Source organism: Rhinatrema bivittatum, chromosome 8 (assembly GCF_901001135.1).
Source record: "Rhinatrema bivittatum chromosome 8, aRhiBiv1.1, whole genome shotgun sequence".
In the NCBI taxonomy this organism is placed as follows: Eukaryota; Metazoa; Chordata; class Amphibia; order Gymnophiona; family Rhinatrematidae; genus Rhinatrema; species Rhinatrema bivittatum.
Window position 1 is genome coordinate 172104888 of NC_042622.1, and position 21787 is coordinate 172126674.

The following is a 21787-nucleotide window of genomic DNA, read 5'->3' on the forward strand; positions in this document are numbered from 1 at the left end:
TCTATATCTTTTCCAGTGCAACTATATCTTTTTTGAGATGCGGCGACCAGAATTGTACACAGTGCTCTAGGTGCAGTCTCACCATGGAGTGATACAGAGGCATTATGATATTCTCCGAGTTTGTTATCAAAGCCAGTCAAGAAATCTATTGTTAGTCCAATAAAAGGATCACCTCAGATATTTTTTTTTTACCTTTGTTCTTGTTCATACCCCAGATCAGTCCAAACAAGTGGGGTTTGCATCCCTACCAGCAGATGGAGGCAGAGAATAAAAACTTTTCAGGCACTGCTACTTAACTGAGAGTGCCACCTGCAGTCCCTCAGTAATTTTATGTCCCCAGAAGATGGTAGAGGTGCAAACCTGCAGTCTGAACTTAGTTTAAAAGAAAAAAAGTAATTGTTAAATTTAGAATAGAGTTAGGAGAGAAGACAGAAGAGTGAAGACAGTGCTGCCAGAGGTGTTAGGTTCCTTTGTGGGCCATCCCTCTGGCTGAGCAGGGTGAGCGAGGGGTTGGAAATCCCCGGCCAGGCTCGACCCTTGATTCCAGACCTCAGATATTTTTTGTTGACCTTTGTTTGTGTGCATTCACAAGCATGCTGCTTTAGCTATTACAAATCATAATCTGCATAAACGTATTTCCAAGTATATAAATTGAAAAATGCATAACATCTATCACAATATAGAAGTAATAAGTCCAATTTGAGTAATGCAGTCCAGTAAGAATCTTTACAGGAGCTTGCTATTGTCGGGTGGCATTACAAACTTTCTTCTCTCTGTTTTCTTGTAGTCTTTGGCAAACATAGACGATGTCGTGAATAAAATTAGACTGAAAATAAGGTAAGTTCTGCTCATTATATTTCACTCTGAGCTTATGGGGCAGATACTTTGCAACATTGTTGGTGATGTGCTCGCTTCGTTGGGATCAGAGCAGGACTGTCGAAGGAATCATAAGAGCCTGCCATTCTGGGTCAGGTCAAGGGTCCATCGAGCCTAGTAGCCTGTTTCCAACGGTGGTCAGTCCAGGTCACAAGTAGCTGGCAGGATCCCAAACAATAGAAAGATCCCATGCTACTAACACCCAGGGATAAGCAGTGGTTTTTCCCAAGTCTACCTGGTTAATAATGGAACTTTTTTTAAACCCATCAATTTGTGGAATTTCCATAACTAGAGTGAGCACTATTTGGTAATTCAGCAAACCCTGAGTACACATTCACACAGTTTTTTTTGCATCACTTTGTTCCCAGCGTATAAAAGGTTTGGCTGCTATATTTATGTCACTTGTCCGCTCTTAAGTAAAGTGATGAGGGGCCAGCAGCAGTTCAGTGACTGATATAGGCAATGCTGTGATTATTTTTTAATATTATTTTCCACAAAACCCACCAGATTATTGCAAACATTTTTTTCTCCCAGGCGGTTGGATGACAACATTAGAACGGTGGTGAGAGGACAAACGAATGTAGGACAAGATGGCAGACAGGTATGTAAATAAGGCAAGATCTTATCATGTAACTTAGCGAGAAATACTGGAAGAGCCCACGCTGGTATCGGTGGCTTTCCGTGTAACGTTCTCTTCATTCATATGGAAGGAAGGAAAATCTTCCTTTCCTCCACACCCTAAACAGGTAACCACAGATCTTCCGTCCCTGATCGGCTGAAAACGAGATTCAGAATTTCTCTCCATGCGTGGCTTTTGTTTACTGCATTAACCTAGTTTCCCTGCAGTCCCTTTCCCTTATGCTCTGCACATCTTCCTTCCTTCCCTCCCTCTCAGACATTCTCCTTTTCTGTTCCTGTCTGGTGCTTAGATCTCTTGACAGTGGTCTCCTCTTCATGTGCACGTCCCCGCTGTCCTCCATCCATGACATTGTTTTATGAAGATTATACTCTCGTCCTCCTGCCTTTATTACTTCTGTTCAGTGTTCTCCTCCAAATCCCGTTAGCCATGCTCTCATTTTATAAGGAATACAGAGCCCAGAGTGGTATGCCTGTTCTTACCTGGTGTCGTGCAGATTCCCCTATACCTGCTGCATAACAAATGCTGATCTGAGCCAGAAACCTGGAACTCTTAAGTCGGCTACACAAAGCTCTAATTTGATACATACGGACTTTTACTATCAAACCGTTTCTTTACTTTTCTTTTCTAGTGCCGTATATTGCTAAAAAGTAGTTTCTCTTGCTTTGAGACACTTCAGCTTGGCCCTCTCAAAAAGCAGCTAAGTGGGCAATTCTATCTCCATCCCAATTTTCCCCACCCTACAAAGTGTATAGCACAAAAATATCTATATACACTTCATAAAGAAAACTGTTTTTTATAGGTTAGTGGAATCTTTGCCTCCACCAAAGGATTTCTTGCTCCTTGTAGTACTGCAGCACCTTGCTGAGGCCTGTTAGTGAGCATTCTGCTCCTGCTCATTAGGGGGGAGATGGAGTTAAAGAGAAGCTGGGTGCTACTCATTAGGTGGCCCCAAGCTATCAAGAAGTTTGTTCTTAAACTTGTTTTCCTTGTGGAGAGGATATAGTGCCTCATTTTAGTTCCACATCCATTGGGGGGCAAGGGAATGTGTTATCACATCTGCAGTGCCTCTTTAAAGAGAGAGAGAAACCACCTTTCCCTGTATGTACCCAGATCAGTCCAGAAACCTGGGTTATGCCTCCCGTCCAGCAGATGGAGACAGAGAAGTTTTGACTGACACTGCCCTATACTATGAGGTGCCACCTGCAGACCGTCAGTATTTCTCTGTCTCCAGCAAATGGTGGAAGTGCAAAACCTGTCTGGCTGAAAATAAAAGAAGTGCAAAAAAGTCTGGCTGAAAATAAAAGAAAGGAAAGAGGAATATTCCACTGCCTCCCAGAGGGTTGTTAGGTCCTGGTGGGACCATCCCCTCTGGTATTCAAGGCATTTCAGCAGAGGGTCGGGGACCTTCACCTGCTCTACCTCCATCAGCCGGTCAGAGTTGGTACCAGGAATCCCGGTTCACTTACCCTGACAGGAACCTGTGAGCCTGCAGCCTGTTTTCTTCTGGTAAAGTTTATTTCCCTGTACGTACCCAGATCAATCCAGACTCCTGGGTTTTGCCCCCCCCCCCCCTCCAGCAGATGGAGACAGAGAAGTTTAAAACAAACTCTTCCCTATAACCTGAGGTGCCACCTACAGCCTGCCAGTATTTCTCTGTCTCCAGCAGATGGTGGAGGTGCAAAATCCTACAGTCTGGTCTGTTTACCTAGCAAAAAAAAAATAGACAGATAGGTGGAAAGTTAGAGATTGTAAAATTTGTTTTGTTCCTTTAAATTTTACTTAGGAAAAAAAAACCTGAAAAGTTAAGGACAAGGAGACGGCCCCCCAGGGGGTTTGTAAGGTCCTGAGGGGACCATCCCTCCTGGTAGTTAGATGCAGCTGCTAGTAAGGGTCGAGGATCCTGTCACCAAGTTTTTTCAGCAGCTCTGGGGTAATACTGGGGAGCCTGGCTCACTCAACCAGCAGGGCCAGAACCAGGGACAGCGATGGGCAAGTTTTTTTCTTTCTTTGAAAGCAAAAAAAAAAAAATCTAAATAGTCTGGGTATTACAGATTCGACTCTCCCTTCCTTCTTCTGCTAAGGCAGGGCAAGTGCGCCGCCGTTTTCTGTACTTTTCGCCACGTTTCTTCTCGGTTGTCTGTGGCATTCATTTTCTGTTTCTGGGGTGCCCCGTGGCTCGGCATGCTGCACGTGCGGCTCGGCGCGCGCATTTCCTGGGAGGGCCTGTGCTCCGATTGTCTCCCCGGAGGCGAGGGACCCTTGGTTTTGCCTCTCCGCTGGCGGAGTGTCCGATTGGTGACAGAGATGACCCCAAGGCAGTCCGTCTGTTCCGCAGGGAGGAACTGGCCCCTCTTATTCCCGCAGTTCTGGAGGAACTAGATATTGAGGCTCCGCAGGAGAGCTCTCAATTAGGGGCTGTTGATCCTGTCATGCTGGGCCTCCGGTCTCTGACTAAGTCCTTCCCTTTTCGTATGTCGGTGAGCACCCTGTTCCGAGAATGGGATACACCGGACCCAGGGCTGAAGGTCATTCGGGTGATGGATAAGTTGTACTCTCTTTCAGAAGAGGCTCTTGACCTTCTCAGGGTCCCTAAGTTAGATGCTGCAGTGTCAGCAGATACTAAGAAGACTACCATTCCAGTGACTAGTGCTACAGCACTGAAGGACCTTCAGGATAGGAAACTCGAACTTCACCTCAAGAAGATATTTGAAGTTTCTGCTCTGGGAGCTAGGGCTGCTATGTGTAGCAGTTTTATGTTAAGAGCGGGCCTCCGCTGGGTGCAGCAATTGCAAGCGGACATGTCCTTGTCGGATTCGGAGTCTCTTTGGGCAGAACATCTGGAAGCCATGGTGGCCTACAGTACTGACGCATTGTATCATGTGCTTCGAACCCTTGCTAGGATTGTGATGTCTGCCGTTTCCACTCGCAGTCTCCTCTGGTTGAGGAATTGGTCTGCGGATGTCTCCTCCAAAGCGCAGCTGGGTTCTTTACCCTTTAAAGCACGTTGCTGTTTGGCAAGGAGTTGGAGAACTTGATCAAATCCTTGGGAGAGGAGAAGGTCCACAGATTTCCCGAAGACAAGCCAAGACATGCACCTCCTTCTCAGACCCGTTTCTGGGGAAATAGGAGATTTCAAGCCTCCAGATCGTCAGGTTCTTCTTCCAGGCAAACCTCAGGCAGGCAGCAGTCGTGGAGTCAGCTTTTTCGCGGTTGCTGACTTCTCAGGAACAGTTCGTCTCAAGGAGCAGGAACAGCGAAATCTTCCCAGTGAGTCGAGGCCGGTCCACTCCTCTGTGCTGCTAATTGGGAGCCGGCTGGCTCTTTTTTACGAGGAGTGGGCCAAAATTACGTCCAACCAGTGGGTCTTAGACAAAATAAGACAAGGCTACGCTTTAGAATTTGCTCGGCCTCTCAGGGATTGTTTTCTCGTCTCCCCGTGCTCTTAGGAACAAAAGAAGTTAGCGGTGCAAGCCACTATCCGTCGTCTCTGCAGTTTGGGGGCCATTGTGCCAGTGCCTCCGGCGGAGCGGAAAGTGGGCCGGTATACCATCTACTTCATAGTGACAAGAAGGAGGGCACTTTCCGGCTCATTCTCGATTTGAAGAAGGTGAACAAGGCATTCCGGGTGCCGTATTTCCGTATGGAGATCTTGCGGTCAGTAATTGCAGAGGTTTACAAAAGGGAGTATCTGGCATCCCTGGACTTGGCAGAGGCTTACCTGCACATAGGAATTTGGCCCGACCACCAGAGGTTCATGATCCTAGGGCAGTGGTTCCCAACCCTGTCCTGGGGACCCCCTAGCCAGTCGAGTTTTCAGGATATCCACAATGAATATGCATGAGAGAAAATTTGCATGTTATGGAGGCAAGCGGACTTTCTGAGCCATCACCAACTGGTTCCCAGGGAGTGGGAGCTGTCGGAGGAGGCTTTTCGGCTTATTTGCCGCAGGTGGACCAGACCGTGCATGGATCTGATGATTACCTTCTACAACACCAAGGCCCCAAGATTTTTCAGCTGGTGTTGGGAGCCAGGGGCAGAGGGGTTGGATGCCCTAGTTCTCCCTTGACTGTTTTTTCTCCATGGCCCTTAATTGGCAAGGTATTGTGCGGCATGGAAGCTCAGCCAGGCAATGCAATCCTGGTGGTTCTGGAGTGGCCGAGACGGCCGTGGTTTGCAGACCTGGTCAACCTGGCGGTGGACAGGCCCTTGTGTTTACTTCTACTTCCACGGCTACTGCGGCAGAGCCCAGTTTGTTTTTTGGAAGGGGCAGATCACTTTTGTCTAGGGGCCTGGCTTTTGAGAGGGAGCGTTTTAAGGAATAAGGTTTATTCAGATGCAGTAGTTGCTACTCTCTTGTAGTTCAGGTAGACCTCCACTTCCTTGGCGTATGTCAGGATGCGGGGAATTTTTGAATCTTGGTGGTGTCTACACGAGCCACAATGGCGCATATTTTGGCCTTTTTACAGGATGGTCTTGCAAAAGGTTTGTCCTTTAATTACCTGAGAGTTCAGGTAGCGGCTCTAGGTTGTCTTCACGGTAAGGTGCAGGGTGTTACCTTGGCGGCGCATCCGGACATGGTGTGTTTTCTTCAGCATTTACATCCTCTGTCCGGAATCCCTGTCCCTCTTGGAGCTTTAATGTGGTCCTGAAGACCATGTGTGCCACCCCCATTTGAACCGTTGAAGTGGGCGACGTTAAAGGATCTTACCTTGAAGGTGAGATTCCTAGTGGCTGTTTCTTCTGCTCGGCGGGTGTCTGAGCTTCAGATCTTGTCAAGTAGGGAACCCTTCTTGCGGATTACGGATTCAGGAGTGTCCTTGAGAACAGTTTCCTCCTTTCTTCCTAAGGTGGATTACAAACTGGCTAAAAGACAGGAAACAGAGAGTAGGATTAAATGGACAATTTTCTCAATGGAAGGGAGTGGACAGTGGAGTGCCTCAGGGATCTGTATTAGGACTCGTACTTTTCAATATATTTATAAATGATCTGGAAAGAAATATGACGAGTGAGGTAATCAAATTTGCAGATGATACAAAATTATTCAGAGTAGTTAAATCACAAGCAGATTGTGATAAATTGCAGGAAAACCTTGTGAGATTGGAAAATTGGGCATCAAAATGGCAGATGAAATTTAATGTGGATAAGTGCAAGGTGATGCATATAGGGAAAAATAACCCATGCTATAATTACACTGTGTTGGGTTCCATATTAGGTGCTACAACCCAAGAAAAAGATCTAGGCATCATAGTGGATAACACATTGAAATCGTCGGTTCAGTGTGCTGCGGCAGTCAAAAAAGCAAACAGAATGTTGGGAATTATTAGGAAGGGAATGGTGAATAAAACGGAAAATGTCATAATGCTTCTGTATCGCTCCATGGTGAGACCGCACCTTGAATACTGTGTACAATTCTGGTCGCCGCATCTCAAAAAAGATATAATTGCGATGGAGGAGGTACAGAGAAGGGCAACCAAAATGATAAAGAGAATGGAACAGCTCCCCTATGAGGAAAGACTAAAGAGATTAGGACTTTTCAGCTTGGAGAAGAGACGGCTGAGGGGGGATATGTTAGAGGTGTTTAAAATCAAGAGAGGTCTAGAACGGGTAGATGTGAATCGGTTATTTACTCTTTCGGATAGTAGAAAGACTAGGGGGCACTCCATGAAGTTAGCATGGGGCACATTTAAAACTAATCGGAGAAAGTTCTTTTTTACTCAACGCACAATTAAACTCTGGAATTTGTTGCCAGAGGATGTGGTTAGTGCAGTTAGTGTATCTGTGTTTAAAAAAGGATTGGATAAGTTCTTGGAGGAGAAGTCCATTACCTGCTATTAATTAAATTGACTTAGAAAATAGCCACTGCTGTTACTAGCAACGGTAACATGGAATAGACTTAGTTTTTTGGGTACTTGCCAGGTTCTTATGGCCTGGATTGGCCTCTGTTGGAAACAGGATGCTGGGCTTGATGAACCCTTGGTCTGACCCAGTATGGCATGTTCTTATGTTCCTTTCATCTGAACCAGTTGGTGGAGCTCCCCTTTTTTCCGGATCTGAATTCTTCCTCTCCTCAGTCCAAGGATTTGCGGAGATTGGACATGAGGCAAACTCTGTTACTTTACTTGAAGGTGGCCAACAGTTTCCACCTCTCTGATCACCTTTTTGTTTTGTGGAGTGGCCCCAGAAGGGGACACAAGGCCTCTTGGCCACCATTGCGCGCTGGTTACAGGAGGCTATTACCTCTGCACACAATGTTCAGGGTCGTCCGGTTCCAGTCGGTCTTCGGGTTCATTCTACTCAGCCACAAGCAACCTCTTGGGCCGAGTGTCAGCAAGTTTCGCCACAGGAGATCTGTAGGTCCGCTACTTGGAAGTCTTTGCACACATTTGCCAGACACTATCGTTTGGATGTCCAGGCCCCAGAATCTGAGGGGTTTGGAGCAAGTGTGCTTCGAGCAGGACTCTCGAGGTCCCACCTCAGGTAGGGAAGTTTTGGTACATCCCAGGTGTCTGGATTGATCCGGGTATGTACAGGGAAAGGAAAATTGGTTCTTACCTGCTAACATTAGTTCCTGTAGTACCGTGGATCAGTCCAGAGGCCCGCCTAGGTCAGGATAGGGCATTTGGAGAGTCCGCTTGATCAGTTCTTATTTACTAGGAAGATTGGCTCAGGTTCAAGTCCTGCACAGAGTTTTTTGTGTGGGCAGGGTTTTTTCCACTTTTAGAAGGTTCCTGTTCCCTCTGCTCCTTTAGGGGGAATTAATTTATAATAATGATTTGTACAGTTAATTGTTTTCTACTGAGTTCTTTATCATCTGGCTTGGATACAATTCAATACTGACGGACTGCAGGTGGCACCTCATGGTATAGGGCAGTGTCCGTCAAAACTTCTCTGTCTCCATCTGCTGGACGGGAGGTGTCTGGACTGATCCGTGATACTACAGGAACGAAAATTAGCAGGTAAAAACCAATTTTCCTTTAAATGGTCTTTGTGAATCTGAAATGAGCCCGGGCCCTTCATGCATCACTGGTACAAGCATTAGACCTGCGAAGCCTGCAAGAATGGCAACATTACTGGGGCAGGTCATTTTACAGGAACTGGGGCCACAGCTTCAGCAAGGTTTTAAAGAGCATTTCAGTCAGGTGTGGAATTTTGCACAAGTTTCTCAGAGGAAACCTGAGAGGCGAGATTGCTCTTCCTGTCATCTCTTCCATGCCTTGGGCTATGGGCTGGAAGGGGCCTGTCTAGATGACACATTTATCAGAGTGCTGCTCTTTGGTTATATCAGCATGTCTTCTGTAAAGTGATAAATGCTCAGAGCATGGCGAGAGGTCCTGAGTTTGCTTCCTCCCACAGAGTAAAGGAAGCTCTTTCTACTGTGCTTTGGATTTTCGAGGGCCGCTTTGAGCTTTCCAGAGGCTGTCGGTAGGAGCAGGTGCTGGCAGGATGACTTCACAGGAGGGAGGTTTAAGGACACGGGAAGGCAGAGGGCTGGTTTGACAGGATTGGCTCCTAAAGAGCAGCCCAGCATGTCCAAGAACCTTTGACTGCCCTGCAGCTGATGTGTGGCCCCGAACACTGAGTGCTGAAAAGATCCTGATTTTTCTGGAATCTGTGGCAGCTCCGTGTTAAGCACATTGAGCGTCCTCTGTGGATGCTTGAAGAATTCCCACAGAATCCTGGAAGATTGTAAAAGTCTGTACGGTATCAGGACAGAGCATACAGCTGACCAGCAGTTGTCTCTCAGCAATACGCGCACTCTATATTGTGTACATAAAGTCTCCATATAGAAAGACATTTAATGGCCCAGTTAGATCTGAGTACCAGCCTAGACTTTGGTGTAGTGGGGGAGGGCGTTAGGAGTGTTTGGGGCAGAAACTAACTGGATGACATGTGGAGATGGTTTCTGGTGTTCCCCAGCACTTGAATTCTCTACTACCAGCTCCTTTCCAGCCACCCAGGGTTCAGCCAACTAATTTGGTTTACATGACCTGCTTTCTGATTGGAAAACTATTCTGGTATTGGATTTTTAGAAGTCTTGTTGAGGATGAGCAGTGACACTGCTGTACTTATGCACAGCCGAGTGTGCTCTTGAGAGAGAGAGAAGCATGCAATATTGTGTTTGTACTCTATAGAAGAGCAGCCGATAAGAGTTTAGCATTCCACAGGAGAGAAAGGGACAGAACATTTTAAAAGCTGTGTCTGGTCTCTGAGATTATATTTTAAACAGACAGATATCTCTTCATAGTTTAGGCTGGTAGTTACATCCAAGTACTGGAGATATTTCCCTGTTGCCAGTGAGGACTTGCAGTCTGTTTGTACCTGATAGATACTCCAGGGTCCGGAGTCCCCTGTGTGCCAGCTTTGTAGGACTCTGCACTAGCACCTCCTGGTGGCTGTGTGGAAAGTGGCAGGGAAAGGGGGGGCGGTATTTGTGGGCAAAATGAGGATGTAATTGGTGACCAGATGGCAGCAGGTGGGTGGGGAGATGTTGCTCAGCGTTATTGGTAAATATGTGACTTTTATCCATGTGTGAAAAAAAACACCCAGTATCTATTTAAAGTCCAGTATTCTAAGCAGAAAACATCTGTGTTTTGAAATCTTGCCCTAGAACCTATTTCAAACTCTAAAAAAAAGTCAAGAGCCTAAACATAAACACAGGCCTGAAATAGTCTGGCTTGTTTGGCTCTGCTTTTGTTGAGATATTTTTGTCCTGTCTGTAGACAGGAAGCAGCCGTGCTGGCTGGAACGCAGAGCTTCCCCGGGAGTCCCCAGGCCTGCACTATTTCTGGGGTCTGGGAATGCAGAGACAGCAAGCAGCGCCCATACCTTTCTCCTGGGGCTTCCTATCAGATTCATCGTAAGAAAGCAGCAGTTGTACCAGTGGGGGTGACCCGAAATCCCCACTTTGATTTGTTTTGTGCGTTAAGGGGTAGATTTTAAAAGGCGCACGCGTGCGGTTCCTGGTGAGCGCACATGGATGCAGCTATTTTATATAACATGCGCGCGCACATGCTCGCTGGATGTTAATGTCCATACGGGCATCTGCGGGCGGGTGGCCTCCTCCACGTGCGGGGAGGGGTGGGGAGGGGGAATTTTTTCAATTATGCGCGGCGCCGCGATCGGGTTTTTTCCCAATTAAGGAGTGGACTGGGAGGGAACTTCCCTACCCCCCTCACTAACCTTCCTCCCTTTTCCCCTCTCCACCCCGACCCCTAAATCTATCCTAGCTAACCCTTTTTTTTTTTTTTGTTGGTTTTTCTTTTAACTTGCCTGCTCTGTTGAGCAGATGTTACGCACGCTGGCTGGTTGCCGAGGCGCGCTTCCCCGGGATAGCATCTAATGGCGCTGTCCCAGCCCCCCCCCCCCCCCAGTTCAGAATAAAGGGGTGCCTAGAACCAGTTCCACCTTAAGCCTCTTTTTTTCGTTTTTCCTGTTACGCTCTTAAATCCTTCCTCCACCTCATGATCTCTGTTGCAGACAGTTTGGAAAATGTTTGGTCAGGCTTTGCTAAATAAATAAAGATGGGCATACCTGCTCCCCCTGTGCTTTAGCAGTGTCACGTGTGTTTGGTTGGCTATGTTGAGATGCTGCTTAGAAACCCCGAGATTAAATGAGTGTCGACGGCTCTGTCAGCCCTGTGAAGTTTCCCGGCTGCAGTGGAAGGATCTGATAGCTCGCTTTGCTTCTGCTGATACTCGGTATAAGTTACAGAGTGCAGAAAAGAGCTGGTCCAAGCACTGATCTGTGCTTTGCATTAAGCATCTAAAATATTTATGTGCCTGCTTTTATATGAACCGTTGTGGGACTTGTGAAAACACTTGTGTTTATGCTGGGGTGCACAGTAGTGATCACTGAAGCACACCTCTCAGATTCTTTCCCGTTCTTTAAACTCAATAGAAGGGGGGATGGGGGACATGCTGATCATATCGTTTCCATGAAAGAAAAGTTAGGTGAATCCGCTCACAACAGAGTCTCTGTGTAGAAATAAAGGTCATGCCATCCCTTTCTATCAGATTGGTTTAATGTGCTTGTGACTAGCGAGGCCCTTGCAGAATGAGCCAGGAACGAGGGTGCTGAACATACAAGCAAGCATCGGGCAGATTAAGCATCAGAAAGATGCAGAAATAGTCCCTATTGTACTGGGCACCACTGGTCTGATTAAAAGGAATTTGCAAGCCCACCTTGGTATGTTGCCTGTAAGTATTCCACCCTATGAACTCCAGAAGGAAAGCTCTTCGGTTTGGTGCAAGTATTTAGAAGGGCATTGGCAGTAAATTTGAGAGATTGAGATCAGCCCCGACATAACCTGGTTTATGAATGGCATTCATGCTTGGCCCGGTACGCACAAAACAAACCCAGGTGGGAAACACACTGCCCCCGAGAGACAAATTCTAGAAGAAACCGGCTTGGGAGGATTATCCTGCAGGGCTTCAGTACAGTACAAGAAGGCAGCAATTTCCGTAGAAAAAGGAACGTGCAGAGGACATACTGACAGGACAGTAGATGCCCTAGGGGAGCTTACCGGCACAGGTGGTAGTAGCTATGACAGGCACAGAAACGGAGGGCAGTGGTAAGGTCAGGGAAGGGAGATGACCAAGGTTGGAGAGTGGTCTGTGGTGTCGCAGTTGGTAAGGGTCACTATGCAGCATTGCTAGGTATCAAACACATGACCGTTCTCATGAGTTACCCGAGAGAACCCTAATGTGCCCATACTGGCCACAAAGTAACAAGCATTCCTTCCTGAGGATCTTCTACACATAAATTACCCGGAATTAGACAGAGATTGAAGAAAATACTTTCAATAAAGCAGAGGTAGGCAACTCCGATGCTTGAGTGCTGCAAATACAGTAAGTCTGGTTTTCAGGGCATCCACAAAGAATATGCATGAGATTCATTTGTATGCAAATGCATTTCTTGCATCTACAATAGTTTCAGTTTTATTAACGATCTTGCATTGATAAGTAAAATATGCAAAGACCTAACCAAATCTGGCTACTGCACTTTAGCAATTCTTCACAGGTTCTGTGTGTGTTTATCGCCTCTACATTTCATTGCCTGTATGGCCACCACATTTTTTTTTGTAATTGTTTCTCTCATTTTGGTTTGCCTTAATTCACAGTGTTTTGGTAACTGACTGACACACAGCATGACGACATGTGATGGAACGAGGAGTTCTAACAGAACCTGCAGCTTTTCTTGGCGTCCTGTGCCCACAATCTCTTCAGCAGGACAGCTAGGTTATAGCAAGACCCTATCTAAAGGGAAAGTTCAAAAACTATCCCTGAGTTCTCTACTCCTATACCTTCCCTAATCTGTGCTTGTTGGAGCTGTTGTTGGGGAGGCTGTTAATTATCACTTCAGCTAATGAACATTGTCTGATAGTAGAATGATATGAGAGAGAGTTGCCGTACTTACCCTTCCCTGTTAACACACTGATATTAGAAAGCTTAGATTGACACATGCCAGCAATTAACTAAAAATCATTCTAGTTCAAAGTAACTTATTCTAAAATGTCCTAAGCATTCGCCAGAGCTGTGTCTGGGTCCTAAAACAGCACAACCTTTATTATTTGAAACTATTGCAAAAAAAAAAAAAAAAGCAGATGCTTCAAGTTTCATTAAGCAAGTGCATGAAACAGCAGCCAAGTGTGATTTAGTATCAATGCCAACACCTCAAATATACAAAATACAGTGACTGTTATACTGTACTATATAATTTCTCATGGACCGAGATTAATCCTCAGAAGAGAGACAGAAATTACCAACAGTCCACGAAGTGCCCAATGATGTGTCCGAGGGGCATACTGAAGGGCGAGCCCCTTCAACAAGAACCTGCCTGTGGGTCAGCTCTTCTGTGCGGGTATCTTCTTTGTAAAGTGATGTATCAACTTGATGGATGAGGTCGTTAAACACTGGTGGGATAGGGCTCTCTCAGACAAGCTGCAAAGTTGCTGACAAAGGGGTGCTTAGGAAGGATCTTGATTTTTCCATCTCTTTTTGACCCTCTGATTGATTTCTGGGTGCACACAGACTGCGGCTCATGGAATTCCAGACATTTCAGTGGGAGATAAGTCAATTGGGATTAGAGAATTGGTTGCATCCGGTGCATTGGCTGGCCAACCTTTTTCATTTCTAACTAATGATTGTATGATTCTCCCACAGCTAAACAACTGAGCACAGCTGACTTTCTTTTAAACTTTCTTTGTACTGTTTAGCAGTATGCATTTACTGGCATACCTCAATCGGTGACAGTACAGCTGAATTTCCACATGAAAAGCTCTTTGGAAGATAAGCACAAATAATTAATTTCCATCATTTTGCCTGTGTAGGAAATCTTAACATTTCTTCTGTTTATTGAATTTGATATACTACTCATCAGGAAGTATCTAGGTGGTTTACACTTTAAAGCATACACAATTTCAGAATAAAATCATCAATAAAATATTAATACACTTCAAAGACATCACAACATCAGATATCAGAAGGATCAAAGAAAACCTTAAACCCTCGCCCAACCTCCTTAATCCATGCCATACATCTCTACTCAAACTGATCAAACTAGATATCGCTTTGTTTGTCACTAAATTCATAAACTCATCACTACAGCATGCCATCGTCCCAGATTTCCTAAAACAAGCTTCCGTCTGACCCATAATCAAAAACTGACAGCTGATCCAACCATCATCTCCAGTTACCGCCTGATATCCACCCTATCCTTCATGGCCAAAGGTCTAGAAACTGCAGTTCTCAGCCAACTCTGTGACTTCGTTGTCTCAAATTATATCCTCAACCATACCGGTTCACAATCAGGTAGCACTGAATTACTACTGCTTATCTAGCTTTGATTCAGTGAGATGCAGATTTGATCATGGCTCCTTGATCATCCTATGACTACTCGACATCTCTGCTGCATTCAACACGGTCAGCCACTCCATCCTACTCTCAAGGCTGCGCACCTTTGGAATAACTGGTATAGGGCTGGACTGGTTCTCATCATTTCAGAGTGGACTTGTGCACGTAAGCCTGCTTTGAAATTCAGGCTAACAACTGTAAGGACAAATTCCTGTAGCCCCATGCAGGCTGTTTGAAAATGACCTTCTCTAGATTTGAATTGGAAATGTATTTTGTAATTGGTGCGCTTGCTGTTCTAATAATTCCTGGATCTTTCTCATTTCACTTTTCAGACCATTTGGCCCCACTCTCCTTTTTACTGAAGCCATCTTGGGAGTTCTTTGCGTTGCTGGCATAGTAATCACTGCACAGCATTCTCAGCTTCCTATGATTTCTGAAGCTCAGGCCTTTGTGAAAGGATCACAGTGTAAAATTTCAGATGAATGCCGACGGGCCTTCGTTTTTGCCTCACCTTTGCTGCATACAAGATGAGGCCAAACTGGTTTTAACTCTTCAAACAGGAGCCAAGTTCCCTGTATGTAAGCAGGCACAGGGCATCCTGTGCTTTGTGAACGTGTGAAATACCAGCACCAGCTGGAAGCAGCTGTAGGCATTCCAGGGAACTGTTTAAATACCTCCAGTCAAGGTTGCATTTAATTTAATGCCAACATGAAATGTTTCAACAGCAATTGGTTAGTTTAGGAGTTTAGCAGGGGGTCCGATATTCCATTTCCATGCCATTTGTAGTAAGAAAAACCAAAGCTAGGCATGCAGTATGACAAGGGAAACGTAAATTGGACTCACTAAAAGAGCTTTTATTCCTAAGTAAATAATTCGGACACCAGGTTTGGTTTGTTACTTTGTCTGAAAAATACTTAAACTTGATCACTTTGGAATAGAAAGAATAAGGTTTCAGCTACCAGTCAGACATGAGTCAGGTCACTAAGAATGTCCCTTTTAATGTAATGACTCATCCTAGTAAACTGGATTGTGCATTGAAGCATTACATTTCATCACAAAAATTGAAACCAATACATTAATTTCACAAATGTGAGGTGGTAAATCTGATGTTTGGTCAGAAATAATTCCTAATGATGAGACGTACGTTGTCCCAGATAGAACATCGGTGGGGTCTGGCAGAGGTCAATAGGGAGTCACCTTCTTAATAGAAACAAAACAGGCATATTAAGGAAACGCTCTCATGCATGGTTTATCTCCATGTAAACCAGCCCGATCCTACAATGTTCTCTGACGTTTTCCTGCCTTTGCTGCTGCCACATGCAAATGAATAAGTTGACGCTTCATTGCCTTGCTGCTGGAGTGAAGAGCTTGAGGGGATGAGCAAGGAATCTGAAAGACATCATTCCATCGCATGAGTGCATCTCGGAGCTGACTGCCAGTCCTGATGGAGGAGCAGATCTTTGTGCCATGTTTCCAGTGCTTATATTTTACTTTGGCTTCCTACACAATTTTCATTAATAACAGCTTCCTCTGTATTTTCCATATTCACGATTAGCGGTCTTTTATTTCCTTCGGCTGTTCCATGAGATGGTGTCAAAACTGATTGGGCCTGGCTTCCTTTCTGAATGGGTCTCTGACACTGGTATGTGTCTGATTTCAGGACTTTTATTGTGACTCCAAGCCAGAAACTCTTTGAAAATAGTGGGCAATGAGAATTTATCAGCCATGAGTTGACTAGTTAATTATTAGGAGGACAAAATAAGTGAACAAATATAGTAGAAAGGGTTACTTTTTCTTGCAGCAAAAACACAAAGCCATTTCTGTATAGGGTAGGTGAAATTCATAGTTTGGTACCCCAGTTCATAGATATGAATGCTTTTTGATTAGAGGGTAAACCTTAGGCATGTTACATTTCCTAGCATGTAGCCAGATGGACTCAGGATCAATGGGTTATGCTCCTCTGCCAGCAGATGGAGACGGAGTCATGTTTCAAAGCTGACGTCACCCTAGATACTACCCCTACAGTGACCTCAGCCCTTCAGTATTTCTCTGTCTCCAGTAGTTGGTGGATGGACCTTTCCCTATGGGGATTGCTGTACTTTTAGGAAGGAGAAATTCTACATTTAAATTGGAGAAAAGATTTGAGCCCCACTGTCCTGCAGTGATATCTAAAGGTCCCTCCCCCAGTTGAGAATTCCTGAGGCGATTTCTGAGATTCCTCAGAAGTGTGCCTTGGTCCGGTAGCCGGTTCCCGGCGTGGACTTTGCTGCTTAAGCAGCTGAAGGGCAGCGGGTGCCAAAGCCTTTTCCCCCACAGCCAGAAACCGTCTGTACTCAGCCGGTAAGCGCTGAGCCCAGGTAAGTAAAAAGAAAAAAAAAGATGATTTATCTCCCAATTCAGAGCCATCTGGAGGGGCTCTGGTAAGACTTCCTCCGGTCTCCTTTCTCGGTGCGCCAAACCAACATCATTCCCGATCCCGTTGGGGTAAGGGGAAGTGGGCTTCCGAGTCGGTTGAGTGGCCCCTCCCAGTGGGCTAGGCCCCACTTTAGGCTTAGCTGGCACACCGCGTGGTAGGCCACAGTGGCACCATCTTGCGCGCGTCTTTGTGTGTGCCATATTGCCCTCCATAGAACGTCGGTACGTGCAGTGCATTGGCTCTGTGCACGAAGTTGCGGGCGTACATACGCACACAACCTACTAAGCTGTTGGGTTTGTGGACCTTTCAGCTGGCTTGAGAACAGTCGAAACTACTAAGGGGAGGCCCTCGGAAGGTGCTTGTAGGCGGTGCAGGACCAGGAGACCAGACTGAACCTTTACATTTACCAGCCCTCATTCCCCGCAGGTTGAGCCCTTGGGTGCCGGGGCCGGCAGGACCTGAGCGAAGGCTTCTTGGTGGAGGGAGTCCAATAAATAGTCCAAATCTGGGCTGGCAGAGATCTGGAAGAACAGAGACTGTCCAAGTGTCGAGGCAGGCAGCAGTGTAGCTATTCGATAAACCAGGCCAGGAGTCGGGGCAGGCTGAAGACAAGCAGGAACTCAAAAACACACCAGAAGTCGGGATGAGCAGAGACAGGAGAAACAGTATACACAGCTGGATCAGTACCATAGAGACAATCTGAAGACAAGGGCTGGAAGCAGAGCAAGGACCACAGGAACTGGAACAAACAGGAACTGGTACTGAAGCAGGATCAAGCAGGAGTGTAATGGAACCATGAACTGGCAACTGGCACTCACAGAAGCTGACCTGTTGCCAAGGCAACACAGGGAAGCCTGAAGTGGCTTTAAATAAGCCTCTGCTGGTGACATCAGATTCCAAGGGGCGGAGCCCTCAGCAGAGTTCAGTGGCGTCTCCCTTATGGAGAGAACGCCGCGGCAAGGCTCCAGCTCACTGTTAGGAACTGACGGCTCAGGGATGTTGGACCAAGGAAGAAGTCCTCTGGAGCATCAACCGCCTAGAAGCCCAGGCAGTCAGATTGGCATGTCTACAATTCATCCACAGACTCCAGGGTCAAGCGCTCCATGTAATGTCAGACAACGCAATGCAGGTAGCCCTCATCAACCGCCAGGGTAGAACCAAGAGCCAGCAAGTGACACAGGAGATAGATCTCCTTATCAAGTGGGCGGACATACATCTACAGATGATCTCAGCCTTCCACATCACAAGAAAGGACAACATCAGAGCAGACTTTCTAAGCGGGGTGAGTCTGGATTCAGGAGAATGGGCATTGCTGGCCAAAGCCTTTCAGCTAATAGTAGATTGCTGAGGTCTCTCGTCCATTGACCTGCTGGCTGCATCTCATAATGCGAATGTTCAGGGGATCAGCGCTCTTGTTCAGACCTGGCTGGAAGAAGAGTTGCTAATTCTGGAATTTTTGCAGGATGGCTTGAATAAAGGTTTGACCCTTAACTCCTTGAAAGTCCAGGTAGTAGCGCTCTCCTGTTTCAGGAGCTAGGTGAATGGAACCAGCCTGTCAGCTCATTTGGACGTGGCCCATTTTCTGAAAGGAGTGAAGCACTTCTGGCCACCCCTACGGTGGCTGGTTCCTTTGTGGAATTTTAATCTAGTATTAGAATTTTTAACAGGGCCCTCCTTTCAGCCACTGCGCAGTCTTTCCTTGCGTTTATTAACTTTGAAACTGGTGTTACTGGTGGCTGTATACTTGGCTTGTTCCATCTCTGAACTATAGGCGTTGTCGTGTTGGGAACCGTTCCTCCGGATGACTCCAGGAGCGTTACAGCTTCATAGAGATGTGAATCGTGTCCTCGATCGTCTTAACGATCGATTTCGGCTGGGAGGGGGAGGGAATCGTATTGTTGCCATTTGGATGTTTAAAGTATCGTGAAAATCGTTAAAATCGTGAGCCGGCACACTAAAACCCCCTAAAACCCACCCCCGACCCATTAAATTAAATCCCCCACCCCAAATGCCTTAATACTTCATCAACTTTGGGAGGGAAGTACTTACTTGCCCTAAACCAATGGCAGGAAAACCGGCACACTAAAACCCCCTAAAACCCACCCCCGACCCTTTAAATTAAATCCCCCACCCTCCCGAACCCCCCCCAAATGCCTTAAATTACCTGGGGGTCCAGCGGCGGTCCGGAACGGGCTCCTGCAATTGAATTGTGTTGTCTTCAGCCGGCGCCATTTTGCAAAATGGCGGCCGCAAAATGGCGGCGGCCATAGACCAACACGATTCGACTGCAGGAGGTCGTTCCGGACCCCCGCTGGACTTTTGGCAAGTCTTGTGGGGGTCAGGAGGCCCCCCCAAGCTGGCCAAAAGTCTCTGGGGGTCCAGCGGGGGTCCGGAAAACGATCTCCTGCCAGCACCATTTTCCGTACGGAAAACGATTCGCGGCAGGAGATCGTTTTCCGGACCCCCGCTGGACCCCCAGAGACTTTTGGCCAGCTTGGGGGGGCCTCCTGACCCCCACAAGACTTGCCAAAAGTCCAGCGGGGGTCCGGAACGACCTCCTGCAGTCGAATCGTGTTGGTCTATGGCCGCCGCCATTTTGCGGCCGCCATTTTGCAAAATGGCGCCGGCTGAAGACAACACAATTCAATTGCAGGAGCCCGTTCCGGACCGCCGCTGGACCCCCAGGTAATTTAAGGCATTTGGGGGGGGGTTCGGGAGGGTGGGGGATTTAATTTAAAGGGTCGGGGGTGGGTTTTAGGGGGTTTTAGTGTGCCGGTTTTCCTGCCATTGGTTTAGGGCAAGTAAGTAAGTTCCTGCCCTCCCCCTTCCCCCGATTTACGATTTTTTAACGATAAATCGGGGGAATTGGTATTGTATCGTGGCCCTAACGATTTTTGATGATTTAAAATATATCGGACGATATTTTAAATCGTCAAAAAACGATTCACATCCCTACAGCTTCATACCGTTCCATCCTTCTTGCCCAAGGTAGTCTTGGAGATTCATTTGAATCAGTCCATTTCATTGTCATCTCTAGATGGCACAAGGACGCGGAAGAATATCTCCTCTGTCATTTGAATGTCAGTAGACTTTTGGTGCGGTATCTGGAAGTTTCAGAACCGTTCTGAAAGACGAACAGCCTGTTTGTCCTTCATGGGCGAAGGAAGCAGGGCTTTCTGGATTAAGGAGGTGGTCACGGGAGTCTGTGGAGGTGGGAAAGCCATTACCTTCTCAGGTTAAAGCTCATTCCACTAGGGCTCAGGCGGTCTCATGGGCGGAAGCTAGATTACTGTCTCCCATTAACATCTGCTGAGCGACAACGTGGTCCTTCTTGCATACCTTCTCCAGTTTCTATCGCCTGGACGTTCAGGCCTGAAAGGACACAGCCTTTGCAAGGTGGTGTTAACCAGACTGTGGGCAGCCTCCTGCCCCAATCGGGAGTAGCTTTTGTACATCCCACTGGTCCTGAGACCATCTGGCTACATACTAGGAAATGGAGAAATTACTTTCCTGATAATTTCATTTTCCTTAGTGTAGACAGATGAACTCAGCATCCCACCCACGGCTGCCCAAGAACGGTGCCAAGGATTCGCCAGTGGAGTGGATATTAAATCCAAGAGACTACGGGTAAGCTGTCATCTAGTCCCTAGATCAGGGCATCTATATTCTTACTGGTGTTCAGTGTTTATGATTGGTTGAGTACAATTATGGCTATCCGTTTTTAATCATATTTTTGAATCAAGTTTTTTCAATAGTATGACAACAGTGACTTTTGAAGAGAATACTGAAGGGCTGAGGTCACTGCAGTGGTGTTATCTAGGGTGATGTCAGCTTTGAAAACTGACTCTGTCTCCATCTGCTGGCAGGAGAGCATAAGAACATAAGAAAATGCCATACTGGGTCAGACCAAGGGTCCATCAAGCCCAGCATCCTGTTTCCAACAGTGGCCAATCCAGGCCATAAGAACCTGGCATAACCCATTGGTCCTTAGTTTATCTATCTACATTAAGGAAAACGAAATTATCAGGTAAGTAATTTCTCCAGTATCACTGATTGTTTCTTTCATGTCTTCACCATTTGTCACATTTGCTCACAATAAAGCTGTGGAATCTGTTGCCACAGTGGGGTTCAAAAGAAGATTGGACAAGTTCCTGAAGGAAAAGTCCATAAACAGTTATCAGCCAGGTAGACATGGGAAAGCCAGTGCTTATCCCTGGGTGTGAGATACAAGTAATAGATCATCTGATGGCTACTTGTCCCCTGGATTGGCCACTGTCAGAGACAGGATGCTGGCCTCAATGGACTTTAGTCCGACCCATCATGGCACTTAGGTTCTTATGTTTTTAATTCTATTCTTGCTCATGTAATTGATGCCATGGTTATCAAACTGGTGGCCAGAAGCTTTGGTAACCCTGGTACTGAGGAATTAGATTCAGTTGCATATCACTAGTTTCTCATACAGTGGAAATTCTCAGTTCAGTTCAGTTTTGAGCTAGGGATGCCTTTTCCCCTAAAGTGCTAGACTCAGGGCCATGGATGAGAGGTTTATGACTTTTGCTTGCATAGTTCTGCAGGTTTCTTCACGTCCTTGTCTTGATGTGTGCTGTATAAATCCTTCCTCTTATGAATGTTGAGCACTATAACTCAGAACTGTTTGGGACTTGTTACTTGGGTTGATTAAAGATATTATTTTATTTATTTATTTAGACATTTTATATACCGTTGTTCCATGTATAGATCACAATGGTTTACAAAGTGACATTCATAGTTATAGGTTCAGCAAAATCAGAAACAAAACAATTGGTTACGGTGTTGGTAATCTTCTGTAGGTATTAATTTCCATCTATCTACAGGTGGTTTCATGGACCTATGGAATTAGGCTAGTACAAAAGACGTGGAGTATGTGTAATTTCAGTTAAGAATGGTAGTTTTCACATCTAAGTCTGTGAATTGTTTGAGAATCTTGCCTTCTCTTAGTTTATTTATTCTTTGTGGTACAATTAT

At 46.2% G+C, this 21787-nt stretch overlaps 1 protein-coding gene across 3 annotated transcripts in view; it reads left to right on the plus strand.

Moving 5' to 3' along the window:
- The window catches only part of VPS53 (VPS53 subunit of GARP complex), a 165342-nt gene that overhangs the window by 14554 nt on the left and 129001 nt on the right, over positions 1–21787 (plus strand). For all 3 annotated transcript variants that reach the window (XM_029611418.1, XM_029611420.1, XM_029611419.1), the window contains exons 3-4: positions 788–837; positions 1411–1477. In XM_029611418.1, the coding sequence (XP_029467278.1) occupies positions 788–837; positions 1411–1477 (117 nt within the window). The remainder of the gene's footprint in view (positions 1–787; positions 838–1410; positions 1478–21787) is intronic.